Source organism: Trichoplax adhaerens, genomic scaffold, assembly GCF_000150275.1.
Source record: "Trichoplax adhaerens TRIADscaffold_6 genomic scaffold, whole genome shotgun sequence".
Taxonomy (NCBI): domain Eukaryota; kingdom Metazoa; phylum Placozoa; class Uniplacotomia; order Trichoplacea; family Trichoplacidae; genus Trichoplax; species Trichoplax adhaerens.
In genome coordinates, this window is record NW_002060948.1 from 1,137,374 (window position 1) to 1,153,639 (window position 16,266).

Consider the following 16,266-nt stretch of genomic DNA (forward strand, 5'->3'; position numbering starts at 1 on the left):
CAAAAATAGTTCGAGGGTCTGCCTCTATTTCAAGGGTTACAACAGCAAATAATCCCACTGAAAGTTTTACTATTCTCATTAATGAAGTAGAAATCATCCCAAGGTTGGCCAATAAATCAACTTTAACGAAGCCAAGTATCCTATAAAATATTTGTTTACTAGTAATAGAAGTAAATTTACTCAGAGATAGTTCATTATTCTAGTTACAACAACGTAAATTGTCCTTGAAAATGAGTAACGAAATACTATAAGGGCCTGTAACTGTATCAAGGCTCCAATGACCACCAATTCCTCTTAAAGTCTTACTATTCTGTCAGTATTTCCTTGAAAAATGTTATTGATGCAGTAAAAACCATGTCAAGGTAGGCCAATAAATCAATTTCAACGAAGCTAATTATGCTGTAAAATACTTGTTAACCAGTAATAGGAGTGAATTAGCTCAAAGATCGTTCATTATTCTAGTAACAAGGTAAATAATCCTTGAAAATCAGCAATAAAATAGTATAAGTACGGTTCTACAAGAAACTGTATATATTAAAAGGGCAACGAAAGCAAATAAATTCTCTCCAGATTTTACTGCCAATTCAACTTCAACGAAGCAAATTACTATCCTTTAAAAACACTTGTTAACCAGTAATAGAACGACTCAAAGATTTTATACTACTTTAGGGCAACGAAGCAGACTATTTTCGTAATGTAAATTTTTCCTTCTCTCTCAACACTATAAAAACGAGCGGCCAAACTTAAGATTAGAAAGATCAATATAAAGTTTTCCCCTTTTAATTACTGTTAGCAACTAGTAAACAATAGTTGCTTGACAGGTTGTATGTATTTGATATTGAAATTATAGTAGCGTATCAAACTATAATTATCCGAAAAATAAAAGAAATTCGTTACTGTTTATTAATATCGTTTATCTCTAAATGTACAGCAAGATTCTTCTTCTTCAAGTCTTTAATATTTCTGCTCTTATCACCACAGGATATCCTACTAGGCTAAATCTTATTCTTTAAACTCTTGTAATAAAAAACTGACGAGCAATATCTTGGCAAAAATGCGCGCAAATTTGTTTCAATTGGCTATAATTATTGGATCCTTGTTTACTGTCGTAGCTCATGGTCTAAAAGATCAGAACCTTTACCTTGGTGGATTTTTTCCTCTCGAAGATTTATCCGGCAATAACTGGCAGACTGGAAACGGTATATTAGCTGCATGTCGACTTGCAGTAGATTTAATCAACAATTCTACTAATATCTTGCCAAATCATCGATTAGTCCTAATAGCTAACGACACCAAGGTAAGAAGAGTTAATAAATTTCGTTTCCCTAATAGCATTAAGTAGAAATTTTTAAAAAGCAGATAGAAGTATTCTTAGTTTTGATTATCCATGCTTCTTACTATATTCCGGTTTACCTTCTCTGGAAATATTTACAGTATAAATGATTATCAGCCCTGCTTAACATCTGCAAACCATGCCAATAAGATCTCTAACGTAATAGATACCATATTTCCGTCAATTATATCATATTATAGGGCCTTTTACCTCGAGCGCAACGAGTCCTTTTCAATTATATTTTTCGTCCACCAACTAAATTGGCTCTAATTGGTGCCGGCTATTCTAGTGTTACCGAGCCACTAGCTGCAACTTCGGCATTATGGAATTTGCTATTGGTAAACGATGAGATCTAGCTGCTGCTTATTCATTTGAATATAATGACCAAAAAATGTCCAATAGAATATTCTATTTTGGCAAGCTATAGCTAGTTCATCATCTGCCAGCTTGTGCTAATCATGTTTCTTCAATTCCATTTCTTTCTTATTGATGCTAGGTTTCTTATTCAGCTTCATCGCCCGTTTTGTCCAATCGCCAAAAATTTCCATATTTTTTTCGTACTATCGAATCGGAAATTTCATTTAATAATCCACGTATTGAATTATTAAAGTACTACAATTGGAATCAGATCGCACTTTTATATGAATCGGAAAATATTTTCAGCGAGGTAAATCCAAGGACTGAATTTGTATATTAAAGAAATGATTTTACTCTAAAATTGATCAAGGTATAATGATGAAAAATAGAGTCGGTTAATGATTGATCAAACTAAACCCTTTTTATTCTTGCTCTAATCTACAGACGATGGATGATTTTCGAAGTAAAATAGCAGTTAATAATAATATCACTATAATATCATCGGAAAGTTTTGCAGACCAGCCCAAGGAACAAGTCAAACAAATAAAAGTAAGTTAGGATTACTTTCTGTTACAAGCATTTGTCGCATTACATACTCTCCTGAGTAACGAGAATGAATCACTGTTAGGCTTAACATTGAAATCGAATCAATTAGATAGTTTAAAATTCACCTTAAAAACGCTATTCTTAATTCTTCAAGAAATAGCAGATCCCTAATGTTATTATTTCAATCTAGTATTTATGCATTATAATTGTTATTCGATGGATATATAAAGAATATTCCATATTTCGGCTTGATAACATATTTAGTAAAATAGACGGTCAAATTATCGCCATAATTTGTAATTTCATTCTAGTATATTACGATCATTGCCTTTCCTATGTAGTAAAATATGATGGAATAATTATTATACCAACGTGTTAGCTCAATTTCAAATTATTCAATTGCTTTAACACCTCATAAAGGATAATCTCATGATTGATCCTTATTCTAATTCTAGGAAAAAGACGCCAGAATTATTATTGCAAGTTTCTACGAAGATACTGGAAGGAAGGTCATATGCGAAGTAAGTAAAACTGTCTAAAATTCGATTTCTAATGCAACTTTGAGTCGGTTACTAGATAGTATAAAGCTTTAAATTGATTCTAAATTTCCATCTTGAATAATCATACAAACGACTATTGAAATAGTAACTGATAATCATTGTGAGGGTATAGCATTCATTTCTAGGTAACATACTCGAATATTCTCTGTTTCGTAGTCTTACAAAGACTGCTGTAGTTTACTATAATAATCTGTTACAAATGACTCTGAAATTTGTTAAATCAACACAGATTACATATATAATATTTACTACTAGTAGATATTAATGAATGACCGTAATCTAAGTCACAGTAAAATATATCCATCAATGTAAGCTATTCTGTTAGATTTTTATAAATAATTATGAAATTTATCAAATCAACAAAGTTTATGTATTAAATAATTATGTACAGTAGATACTAATAAATCTCAGTAATTTAAATTATAATGAGACATATCCATCAATATTAGTTATGACTAGTATTAGTGTATCTAATCGAATGGACATCGATTCCTACTATTAAAAAATTATATTACAAGAATTGCACCATGATCGACCCTTTTCCATTTCTTACGCATTTTGTCTTGCAATTGACTTGAAATTAGGCTTACCATCATGGTTTATTCGGTGCCAAATATGTTTGGATTTTAATCGGATGGTTAGAAGTGAATTGGTGGGATGTAGCGGTAACGGTTTCATCTGGTCAGTGTACTCGAGAACAAATGCGTGAAGTAATTACAGGCCAGATTGCAATTGATTTAACCTATGTACGCAAAGATGATAAGAGAGCAATTTCTGGCCAGGTGATGAAGGATGGAAAAGCAATTTTAACTTGCAATTTATCTCTAATTCTTGCATAATTCTATTAAATGATCGATTTTTTAACGATAGTATAACTACAAGGAATTTAACGAATTTAAATATTAGCTTTTCTGAAATTATAGATGTATACGATCATTCACTGATAGTAGTATAACGTAATAGATGTTGATAATCTTTGCCATGATTGACATAAAGGGTAGATTTTATCTAAATTATCATTGCCGTAAGATATGCCAGACTAACAAATTTAAATATCAATCTCACTGGAGAATCATTGCCACAAACTGATTTACTCATTAGTGGTCCTACTATCTATCTCTAGACCGCATCAGAATTTACGCAAGCCTATTCTGAATTAGTACCTAATGTTAACAAACGCGATCTCTACGCTGCTTTTGCCTATGATGCTGTTTACGCTATCGCCTTAGCTCTAAATCAGAGTGAAGTAGATCTAGTCAAGTATAACAAAACTTTGAGCGATTTCACTTATAACGATCTTCAAATGGCCCGAATATTTAGAACGAATATGCAAAATTTACTATTTGAAGGCATTTCTGTAAGTGTACTTGATAATTATCAAAAAATGATTTGTATTCACTTATACAGCAAGAATAAGGTATCAAATTTATTTAACATGTTCAATTAAGTTATTAATGAACTATTTATTACAGGGGACAGTTAGTTTTACAGCCAAAGGTACTCGAATTGGTACTATCGTCTATCAACAAATGCAAAGTAAGAAATTTTAGCCTCTATAGGTCTTATTATGATGATATATTAATTATTGGCTCACTCTCCTTATGTCTTATTGGATTGAAAATGGGAAACCTATAACGCCTGTTATTGAATTATTTTTTATCCCATTGCTATATCTTGCATACTTTCCTTTATTTTAGTACAGTAGGTATCTAACATTGAAACTGTTTATAAATATAAACATTTACTCGTATTTCCTTTACTTCCAAATCGTTTAACAGAAGATGACTGGAACTTGCACTCATGCTCTTTTATCGTTAATATGCCATCACAGTAGTGATATATTTCATATGCATGTACCTTTTTTCCTCTAATTAAATTATAATATCGCGCTAAAATCAAGTCTATATTTATAAGTTATTTTACCCTTTCATAAATTCACCCAAAAAAAATTTAAAATTTTTTATTTTTATCGCAACTTTATAGACATAACTGGTGTTACGCAAAAAGTTAATATTGGTATTTATGACGGCCAAGCCAAGCAGATTGCCATTAACAACGACCTAGTTCAGTGGAAGAGTATGTCTTTTGAAATATAGCAGTTTTGAAGCAGAAATTTTTATCATAATCTGGCTGATTCATAATTCGTAACTCTAGATTAAAGCTATTACAAATATTAGAATTATAAGCAACTAGGGCATAAAAATTAACCATACTACTATTTTTTCCAGAGCTGATCAATAGCTAATAGCGAGCGATATTGCGAGTACATTATCGTTACAGTATTTTAGAAAAAGACCGAAATAGGAATTAATTTGTTGCTTCCATATGAATACGTGTATAGATTGAGATATGGATATTATTTAATTCACTATTACTAAAACAATCAATTCTTGAAAATAATTTCCGAATTATAGGCAATAGAACTCCCATTGCATCCGTTCGATATAGCTTCACTCCTTTACACATCGATTTAGCATTACTTATTTCCATGTATATTCTAGCTACTTGCGGAATCCTTTTGGCTATTGCATTCCTGACTTTTAATATCATACTTCGACATGAAAGGTAATTCAGCATTTTACGACTTGATATTTATTTTCATCATTTAATATGTAGCTGTGGATATGCCAGTTTGAATCGGCTTTCTTAAGATTAAAATTAGCATTTCACATTGTGATGGAGGGTTCGAAGAGTCAGATAATATGGTTTTAGTTGTCATGCAGAGAATTGCACAAGGAGCTTAAGAAAAGAGGATACTTTATTGTAGATAGTAGTTAGGTACAATGTAATAATTACGGTAGATCAGCGTGCAAGCTGTCGTGAGTAACGTGTGAAGACTAACCAGGAAACTAATGATTTCTGAGGTGGAAAACGGGCGGTATTTATAATTTAAAGATAGAGCACATGCAGAGAATAGGATTGTAGAATTAGATACTACATATACCACAACAGGTTACAACATATCTGATGATTGTAGCAAACAGCGAGTACTGTAATAACTAAATACAGTAGCCTATATATGAATGTGAAGTAAGCGGACTGTAGATAAGTCTAAATGTAAGAGCAATACAACATGTCTATATTTAAGAGTAGAATATAGTTACAGTATATTCTAAATACACTACACACATGAATCAAAATTTAATTTAATTCTTGATTCTACTTTATCTGTATACAACGATAATAAATATCTGTTTTTACTATAGACTAAATTATTCAATTTACTACCAATACAACATATAGAAACTGTCTTATGCATTAAAAGACACAGTTCTCTGATCTACACTTGCCACTGTTCTTTTCAGCATATCATATTTTGATCTGCATATTCTCATTTCACTTTGTAAAGCTGATAGTGTAGTAAAATTCGTCAATTAGCTTTAACTACATTACTAATCTAAGCACTTGTTTAGTAATTTATAATAACATTTACATATTATCTTTGTTTCAGATTTATCAAGATGTCAAGCCCGCGAATTAATAATCTCATCGTTGTTGGTTGTAGCATGATGTATTTCGCTATTTATGTATTCGGTTTGGATGGTAGATGGGTCTCTCAGCGAAATTTTCATGCTGTTTGTGTGGTAGATATTTTGAACTCTAATAGTACCATTAAATTTATGGACAGTAATACATCGAATAATGACTTCATGAACGATAAAGATATAATGTTAAAATTATAGGCTCGTGGCTGGTTCCCAGTTATTGGCTTTACCTTTATGTTCGGTTCAATCTTTGCTAAAACTTATCGTGTGCACAAAATATTTACAAGTGGCAAAGCTAATAAAGTGGTAAGGGCCGTTTCTGTGATATCAGAAAGAATATTAAAGTTAATTAAAATGAAACATTATATAAATTAAATTTAAATAAATTATATAATAAATTATATAAATATATAAATATAATTATATAATAAACTGTATAAATTAAATTTAATACAAATGATTTAATTTTCGATTGATGCCTGCCAGGTCATGAAGGATACTTATCTATTTGGTCTTATTGGAATATTGTTACTTATGGACATTACTATCCTAACTGCGTGGCAAATTATTGATCCAATGTACTTGAAAATTCTTAATTTAACAGCTGAGGTAGGACGCTTTATAACTTGATTAGAATTTCCATCATTTATCAGAGTAGATTATTCCGTACATTTATCCTGTTATATAACAGTAACTAATTAAAAATCGCCAAGATACTGTACTACAGGATGGACTATACTCACAAATTTATTCTATACTTTAAACCATTAGAGTTCTCCGAATCAAGATGTGGTCCGCTTACCTCAAATTTGGCTATGTGATAGTAATAATAAAGTTACCTGGTTGATTGCCTTATTCGTATTGAAAGGCACAGTTGTCATGGTTGCAGTTTTTTTCGCATGGGAAACGCGTAAAGTAACAGTTGCTGCCCTAAATGATTCTCAGTATATTGGCATGGCAGTTTACAACGTAGTTATTCTAGGTATTGTTGGCGTACCAGTTATTATTATTCTAGCTGATCAGATTAACCCGACCTTCGCATTAACCAGTGGCTTTATCGTATTTGGCAATACTGTTGTATTATGCTTAGTATTTGTGCCAAAAGTAAGTAACTGCATTCTCAATATGACTTGCATTCTGTAGGGTGTTCAAGTTATCAATAATAGTGCGTCAATATATATGACATATGTTACAGATAAATATATGAATACCAATTACATAGAGTATTAAATCGTTTAATAATTCTTTCTTGATAGATATTGGAGTATCGGAATAATCCAGCAAGAAACACAATCCACCTAGCAAGATCGCGTGAATCGACGTTATCCATTACTAAAGTAGCCCCATCGGCATTTCCTTCTGAAATGGAGTCGTCAACTTAAATTCAAAAATAGCTAGTGATAATTTAAACTGGTTACAATTACGATTGCCTATTGTTAAACATGATTAATTATAGACCTAAATTTTTATTAAAGCCTGAAAATTAACAACGAAAAATATACCAGTAGGAATAGTATATTTTAAGATTACTAGAGGGGATTATTCTATACTACTAGACGACAAGATATTCGTATAACTATATCGAACATATACTAAAACGGTTATTGGTGATAGCATATATCATTTATCATCAATAACTGTCATTATACTGTAACCTAATTACTGAACATATTATTCATTCAAATATTTATGATTGCTAATAACATTTAAGTAATTGGCGATAAATTCTATCTTATCAATTAATTAATTTACATATACGAGTAATATATATAATATCATACAAGAATTTTGAATCGTCGATTGTCAGTATTTAAGATTGTACTGCTAAATGCCAGCAATTTTAATTTCATTTATGCAGATATATATATATATATATATACAAGCATATATTTATTTTATATTAAACTGTCACAAATCTCCTCTGCGACACTTGTACTATCGAGGCTAGCAACTACTAACCTACTTACTGTCACCGACTATTCTTCAAACTAACTCTTGATGAATAGTACAGATTAAGACTAACTTTCTTAATCACAGTGAGAGACTATTTGATAGCGTTTAGAGTTACTTTATTATTTATCAGCTCAGATCACTAACTAGATCAACTGTAAAAACTCTCTATGTGTTTGGGCCTGACCCTTTATATATCTTTTCAGTGTTTTATCCTTGTTAGCCGGTACTCATTTTATTCTCGTAGTAGATGACTACACTATGATAGAAATAAAACAGTGTAATAACATCATCATTACATGTAAGACTAGCTTTCCTAAATTTTATCTATTTTATAGGATATTAAGCTTGTAACGGATCATATGCTGTTTGAGGATATCATTCTATTACCCACAGATCTAAACTATTCATGTAGGTTTAACCGGAACAATATCACGACAATTGATGTTATACTAATAAATCAAAGATTAAACTAATCTGCTAATAACAAGCAGCCGTAATATAAGAGTGTTACTGTATCGTTAGTATTATAAAGTATAAATTTTATAATTTTGGACGTTAAAATGTACTTAAGTAAAAATAGGTCTTAAAATAGGACATTTATGTTTTTAGAAGATCCTTATGTATTTGCTAATATACCGATACCGTACTGATATTAAAGTTAGTAAAATTATTATTAGAGTATTTTCATGTTATGATTATGATTACATGTTTAATGTTATAGTCGCTGAACGTTGTTCTAGACAAGAGCCTTAGAAAAAGTAGGATAACGTAGGAAAATCTGGTTACATATTTATTAGGGTGATGAATACTAAATTAAGAGATAGAGATAGCAATAATAACATGTTTATGCATAGACGTTTCTATACAACCAGACTTTTCTATTAATATAAAGATGACTGTTGTAACGACTTTAGTTCAAAACTTGATTTTGTGTCTTAAGTTTACTCATGTTCTTTTTGTCCCAACTAATGAGTTGTGACAAAGAGATAAGACTTTCACCTTATTTCAATATTATAAAAAATACAATAAGCTTTGTTTCTTGCTTTATAATTATTAACAACAAGACAATCTACTTTAGCCTATACTGTCTTATGTACCTGTTTGTAAAATAACAGTTCTCGATTAATCACCCTACTGATATTCCAAGCATTAAATCAAACTGTTTAATAGTGTTCGCTTCCTATACAGCTCCATAATTACTAAAGGCATTATTCAGTAAATGAATTAGAGGATCATAGGTGCTTTCACTATTTTACTTGATTATAGTATGAATTTTAAGCTTAACCACTATATAAGTTATATTAGAACCTTATATTATTAAAAATCGCGGTCCAATTCATATTTTATTCTTAGCATATGTTCCAAATAGTTAATCAAGTAAGTTGACTTACATTATGTCCTTAAACACTTGCGTTTAGAGTCTTTACTAGTAGAAATTAAGCCTAATTCTCAAATAATATCGGGGTATAATTCACTGTTCTCAGTAAAAACTAACGCAGTAATCTAGGTATTTAATGAAACTAATATTATAGCTATCTGTTTTTAACAATAATTATAAAATGAAACATTATTACATTAATGTATGAGATGAGATAGATATTCCTTGAGTCTATCATGTATCAGTGGATAATTAGCAAGAATATCCAAAAATTTCAATATTTCTGATCATATAGCTTCAAATTGTATATACATCAATAATTGACAGCAGTATTTAAATCAGCTGATTAAGTATCATTAATTTCCCGAGAATTGAAGTTAATCAAGTTTATGTATTACAATATTTTAAAATAGGCTTTCAACAAATAGACGTTGCAATTTTCTCAAACTGTCTAGGAATTGTATTACTGCTCTGACGCTTCAGATTAAAACAATTTGTACAATTTTTATTGAGGACTATCTTGCTACTCTATTATATGATTTATGAATTCTATTGGATAATATTATGCATCAATAATAGGAAAACAATAGTTATCTAGCTTCAGAATCTCGATAATTGTAGTGAAGATTTCCTTAAAGTTTACGATACGAAAAACAGCAATATCTCAGAATCCAATAACTTAAATCAATTATTTTTAGGCTACGTTTTGCTTAGCTTCTGCCGGTAGGGTGTATTCTACCGGACAATATGAAGATTAAAATATAATTTTGGTAGCATTATAAAGTATAGTACCAAATCGAAACCAATTCCATAATTTTTTGCACATAGCAGCAAGTTTTTGTCATTTTACAATTTATTAAAGATTATCTTTATAATTAGCCACCTTTTCACAAATTAACAGAGAAAATTCTATCGAAAGCCTATAAAATTTAATGAAGTATCCCGGTTTAATCATTCAACTATCAGATCATTTCTCTTTCATATAGAAAGTGACCCAGACCATTCTCTTACTTCTAAAAAATTACTTCAATATGTATCAGTTACAATTTGTTCTAAAATAGACTATAATTATACAGGAAACCAATCGATAACCTGGCAGATTTGTTATGACAATTTAGTGATAAAATTAAACAATAAAAATGATTAATGAAGATAATTGCGATATATAAAAGTAAATGATTGCTACAACCAGATTTTTAATAGATCTTTCTCTTGAATATTTAATTCTACTAATAATGAATTACGTGAACGGATATTGTCCACACAAGAATTCACAAACAAAGATAGAATGACAAGTAAAGTCTAATAATCAGCTGGTAAACGACAGATTAAATAGATGAAGTTATCTTTCCAGCTGCTACATCAGTGGATACTGTTAACTTTCTACGAAGTAAGTAATTAATAAGAAAGGAAAAGGGATCTAAATTTACGATAGATTATCCATGATTGAATTTATTGGGCCATAATTTAACGATTACATTATTATTACAAAACTATGGTTGTTTGCTATAGTAATTTCCTACATGGTAATTATCTAATCGGAATGGCTGAGAATTTTTTTCATAGATTATCTCAGGTTTAATATGTTGTATCCTGATTTGATGACTATCTCATTAATACAAAACAGAGATTTAAGTGACTTTGAAATAGACCAAGTCATGAAGAGTTTGTGATTTAAGCCAATAGTATTAGCTTATCAACAATCATGCAATATTTTTGACTATGATTGGCATCGCATCTTGCACAGCTGTAAATTAATCTACTAACAAAGTAGGTGGAGCCAATATAATTGATAACATTATTTTAGAATAACGGTTTCTAAATGATGATAAAAGATAAAAGTTATTTACAATTATCCTCTCGTTGTAATACTCAGTTAGCTGTTGTTTTTCATCAATAACAAACTAAATTTTATATTATTAATGGACGAGAATATTGAGGAAGAAAAAAATACCTACCAATACAAAATTATATCAATATGCTCATACGTATTGATAAGATCGTCAATGATGTAGGTAATCTATAAAATAATAAGTAAACATCTAGGACGACAGGTACGGGTCATAGATCAGCTCATGCAGGTTTATTGCAGTTACATATCTGCCATGAATCGATATATAATTTCGTTATTTTATCATTTCACAAAATTTTGACAGCGACGCTAATATAATATTATAATTCAGCTTAATAGTTTCAAAAAATTTTAAAGTAACAGTATACAAAATTATCAAGAGGACATTTACAAAGGCATCTAGTCAAGCGTATTTTATAATTACTTTTAAATAATGATACAGAATAACTTAGGACCTTAGTTCTTTATAAGTCATTAATGATTACAGCCTGTTACTTAACCGTGACGGAAATAGACATTAATTTTAAAATAGAAATTGTGTGGTAGATAGGCTAAACTCATTTTACCAAGTAACCGTAATAATGTGATTAACAATCTAAATTGTTATTTATATATTATTCCCTTACAGTCCCGAGTAGGCTGTTATGCTTAATTCGATAAAATTAATAACATTTCTGGTATGCTCTATGAAATTAATGGTATGAATTCTATCTTATAATTTAGCACGGCATAATTATTTAATTTATTGAGTAAATTAAACTCTTTTTCTGCCTCAGCTGTGCAATTAGTTTATTACTTAATGGTCTTGTTTATTGTATACTATGACGTACTGCTAAGCTGTATCTAACTATATTTGCAAGCGATTGAAGAGTATTTTGATGTAGAGTTAAAATTTCAAGATGAGAAAGATTAGATAAAAAATTTCATATCACAATTTATTCACAATTCTGCCACAAAACGATTACATGTACAGCAGTGAATTTTTTCACATAGCGCTTTGTAACATTTGTATTCTAATTATATCTAATTCATCGTATTTTTTATTATACATGTATACGAATTAAACAGAAGATTGAATATACAGACAATGTAAATCCTTAGGGAATTTGATTAATCAATTTACGGACAATTCAATTTAGAATACAATTTATTACCATAGTTGCAAGAATAACATAACGAATATTAGCTATGATTGAGCAGTAATCGTAAGGAAAGATGCTAGCTTTCTACTGCAGAAAATGATTTAATATTGAGATAATGTCTTTTTTTAATTCACAACAGCAAACTTAGTTAGAGAAATTACTAAAGCTACGTTCTATTGATCAAAATGATCTTGGTTTATATAATTAGGCTATGGCATGAAAAAATGAAAGTTCATAAATGAAAGTATATTTACAAATTTAAGTAGTCATCTTGACTACGCTAGCTAGTACTACAATAGAGAAAGTTGTCGGCTAAATAATGGAAGATTACACTTTACCTACGCTAATCGATTCTTCTAGTACTTGTAGGGCCGAGAGTTTAGTACTTAAGTTAAATTCTTAATTAAGTATAGAATTACTAATATGCACTACCGTAGGCTATAATACTTGCGTAGTTTAATGTGATTAGTTGCTCGTACCCCGGCAAAATATGGTAATTCAATGCACGTGCTTAGCGCGTGGAAGCGTGATAACGTTACTACCATTACTAAATAGGTCATGCGCTAGGATTTACAAGCGTATGCAACGAGTAGATTGGAAGTTCTTCTTGTTCATAGTTTGTTGTAAACACAGCTACGGTTGGTTTTTTATTGTAATAAAGCTTAATTCAGGTATTTAATCCAGTTAGACTGATTTATTGTGGACCCTTAAGAATTGACTTACTACAGTACTATACAATTTAGGGTTCATTTCTTAATAAAAAAGTGAATATAGCAAAGGTATATAAGAAATGGTAGGCACAAAGAGACTACTACAATATAATATGGTACTATAGTTAATTCCATACTTGAAATTCTTATTACAGGTGGACAATGATTTTGGCAGTTGCAACTTAATTTACTTCATAGAATTCGACTTAATCTATCAACTTCATTATAGTTGTTGTACATTTTGACGATATGGAGACTATTTTCATTGAAGGAGAATATCCTGATATTTTCATTGACTATTCCATCAAGTAAATTACGAAATTCTCTAAAATGTATATCAGTTATGTGAACACTTGTTATTGTAAAATTTATAATCTATAAGTATAATCACATCATCTAGATCTGATTATGGGTACAGTCTGTACACATGTTTCCGGTTGTGAGGGAATGAGCAAAATCTAAATTAAAAAGACAAAAAATTTATTTTCAAAATGTACTAGTGGTCTAGTGGATCATCATAATCTATCCTGAGAATCCATGATGCAAAGCTGTTTGCTGGGATGAGCCGTTATTCAGATATGAGGAACTTCCTATAACATTTTAAGATCGTACTGTTTCTGTTAAATTTTCCAAGGTAACCATCCACTACGTTAATAACCATTAATTGAATCAATTGGTGCATCTTATGGCAATAGTTAATAATCGGGTTGCAAAGTTCATATTTATTTATTCTTTCTTATCCATTTATTTCTATATTCTTACTAATTATTAGTGGGCATTTATACTTACGTATGATCTCATTTAATTGGAAAGAATATCATACTTTATCAAGAATAACATTCGATTCAAACATGATCATTTGCACAAGTAATCTCCACAGCAATATGAAAAATTATAAATATCTGTTCTATTATATACTACAGTTATTCTTGTCATATAGTACATACGTTACTTATTAAAAAATTTTCTCTTCTTTTAATTTATAAGTGTAAATAAATCTGAGCTAAAACGCTTTGATTTTAAGATCAGATATAGTTAATAATTTTCATCAGAACTGTTTAATTCTGATGAAAATATCAGTAGCAAGTTATTCCAAAATCAAGCATTATATCAAACAGTATGCAATGTAGTAGAACGTGAATTTAAATTTTTTGTTGACTTCAAATGCATGCTGTAGACTTTATATAATAAAATATAATTATTACTTATTTAAGGCTACTGATAGACATTTTAACTGTATCTATAATGGAAGAGAAATACATATTAAGCCATTTTAATATTATAGTAAGCGGTACTGAAACAATGAATACAGCGAGCATTAATATCAAAAACGAAAGTCTTTATTCGTGGAAATGTCTTCTAATTAACAAAAATGAACACCTTCATTTCGAAATCAAATATCATTTATTGATATTTCAGCTATATATTGTTTTTCACTTAATAGCTACTGGTACTTGACAACAGATATTAATGATATTCCGTAAACAATACTGATATAATAGCGAATTGTTAAATAAAAATAACATATATCGTTATTAAAATGATAAAAAAAACTTCCAAAATTGAATGTTATCATTATCGTTCAAAAAATTTCGATATTTTGTCCTCAGCTCGAAATTATATTACTCTATATTTTTGATATTTTCAGAATAACCATCATAAAATTATCTAGCTACTACTTAAAGATAGATATTAGATGTGCTAAAGTTAATTTAGAAACTGCTTTCAACTGCAGCTAAGCATAGATACGAGTTTTCTCTAGAATCAAAATTATAGACCTTATTATAGTAAACAGTGACTTGTTTATAAACTTTTAAACTTTGTTTATGAGTCTCTACAAGAGTGTATCAGTTGAAAAAGGTATCACATATTCTTAATCCTGAATATATTTAACCTTAAATCTAAATTTTAAACCATTAGAGCATTTACATTAGAGCAGATTAATCTATAAGATTACAATCAGATCGTCGATCTCTTTTACAAATTGGGTAATTAACTGACTTACGCACACTAGCCCTAAAATAGGTAGTTTTACAATTACAACTTTTACTAATAATCTTAAGCTTATGTGTTATCTGTAGTGAAGCAATGTAAGAAATCAAGATTTTAAACTTATGCAAAATTTTGATTCTACATCACGCATCTAGTCTGTTTAGTATATCCTTGACACCGAATTAAATCGGCAAAGCAGCCGAGCAACGATTCACTAAATTTTATGTTATCAATAAATATCGCAGTGTGGGTACTATGACAGTATACTACCAACATAACCATTTAATATTATCATAACATTGGTTGTAGCTAATGTATAAATTGAAAAATTACAACTACTCGGTCAGCTATATTAAGTAATCGCATGGTCATTAATAGACTTATAATTCTCTACGACCCTAGTGACAGATGACATCATTAGTGTAATTAGTATAAACGAAAAAGACTATATGCTTATTTTTTAACAATGCATGTCAATATAAGTTGTATGATACCATCATAGTGATGATAATTAACGGATAATTGTTATAAATAGTTTCTAGTTGATCGGTTATGATCAATAAACATAGAATAACGATATTCTTCAACACCTTAATTGTAAACAATATGATTACATAAGACGACAGTTATTCTTAGTACATAAAATTAAATATTCCATCTGTCGATTTAATTGTTAGCATTTTAAATAATAAGCATCCGTAGTTGTTACTATTATAAATGCACGTAAAATTTATGTGCTGAGCTATAGCATATTCCAGAAAGAGGCCTTAGATCTCATATTCCACCACAACAAAAGTATTAGCGGTATTTTTAAGTGCAAATACAGCTAGCAGTAAGTACTTGCTAAACAGAATATGTAAAATTAAATTACAAGGAGTTATGCCAGTTAAAGTGCTTTAAGGAATGATTTATTTTACTTAAGTCATTGACTTCACCTTAAAAGCTTATATGTAGTATC

At 29.8% G+C, this 16,266-nt stretch overlaps 1 protein-coding gene across 1 annotated transcript; it reads left to right on the top strand.

The window, feature by feature from the left end:
* Positions 1-1,054: 1,054 nt before the first annotated feature.
* Positions 1,055-7,424, top strand: TRIADDRAFT_26726 (uncharacterized protein; the record flags this gene model as incomplete). Its single annotated transcript, XM_002113207.1, has 14 exons — positions 1,055-1,306; positions 1,534-1,671; positions 1,830-2,000; positions 2,135-2,239; positions 2,692-2,757; positions 3,381-3,578; positions 3,920-4,153; positions 4,269-4,305; positions 4,780-4,872; positions 5,211-5,361; positions 6,248-6,380; positions 6,480-6,596; positions 6,768-6,890; positions 7,053-7,424. 14 exons carry the CDS (start codon positions 1,055-1,057, stop codon positions 7,422-7,424), a joined length of 2,190 nt encoding a protein of 729 aa, XP_002113243.1.
* Positions 7,425-16,266: the final 8,842 nt, after the last annotated feature.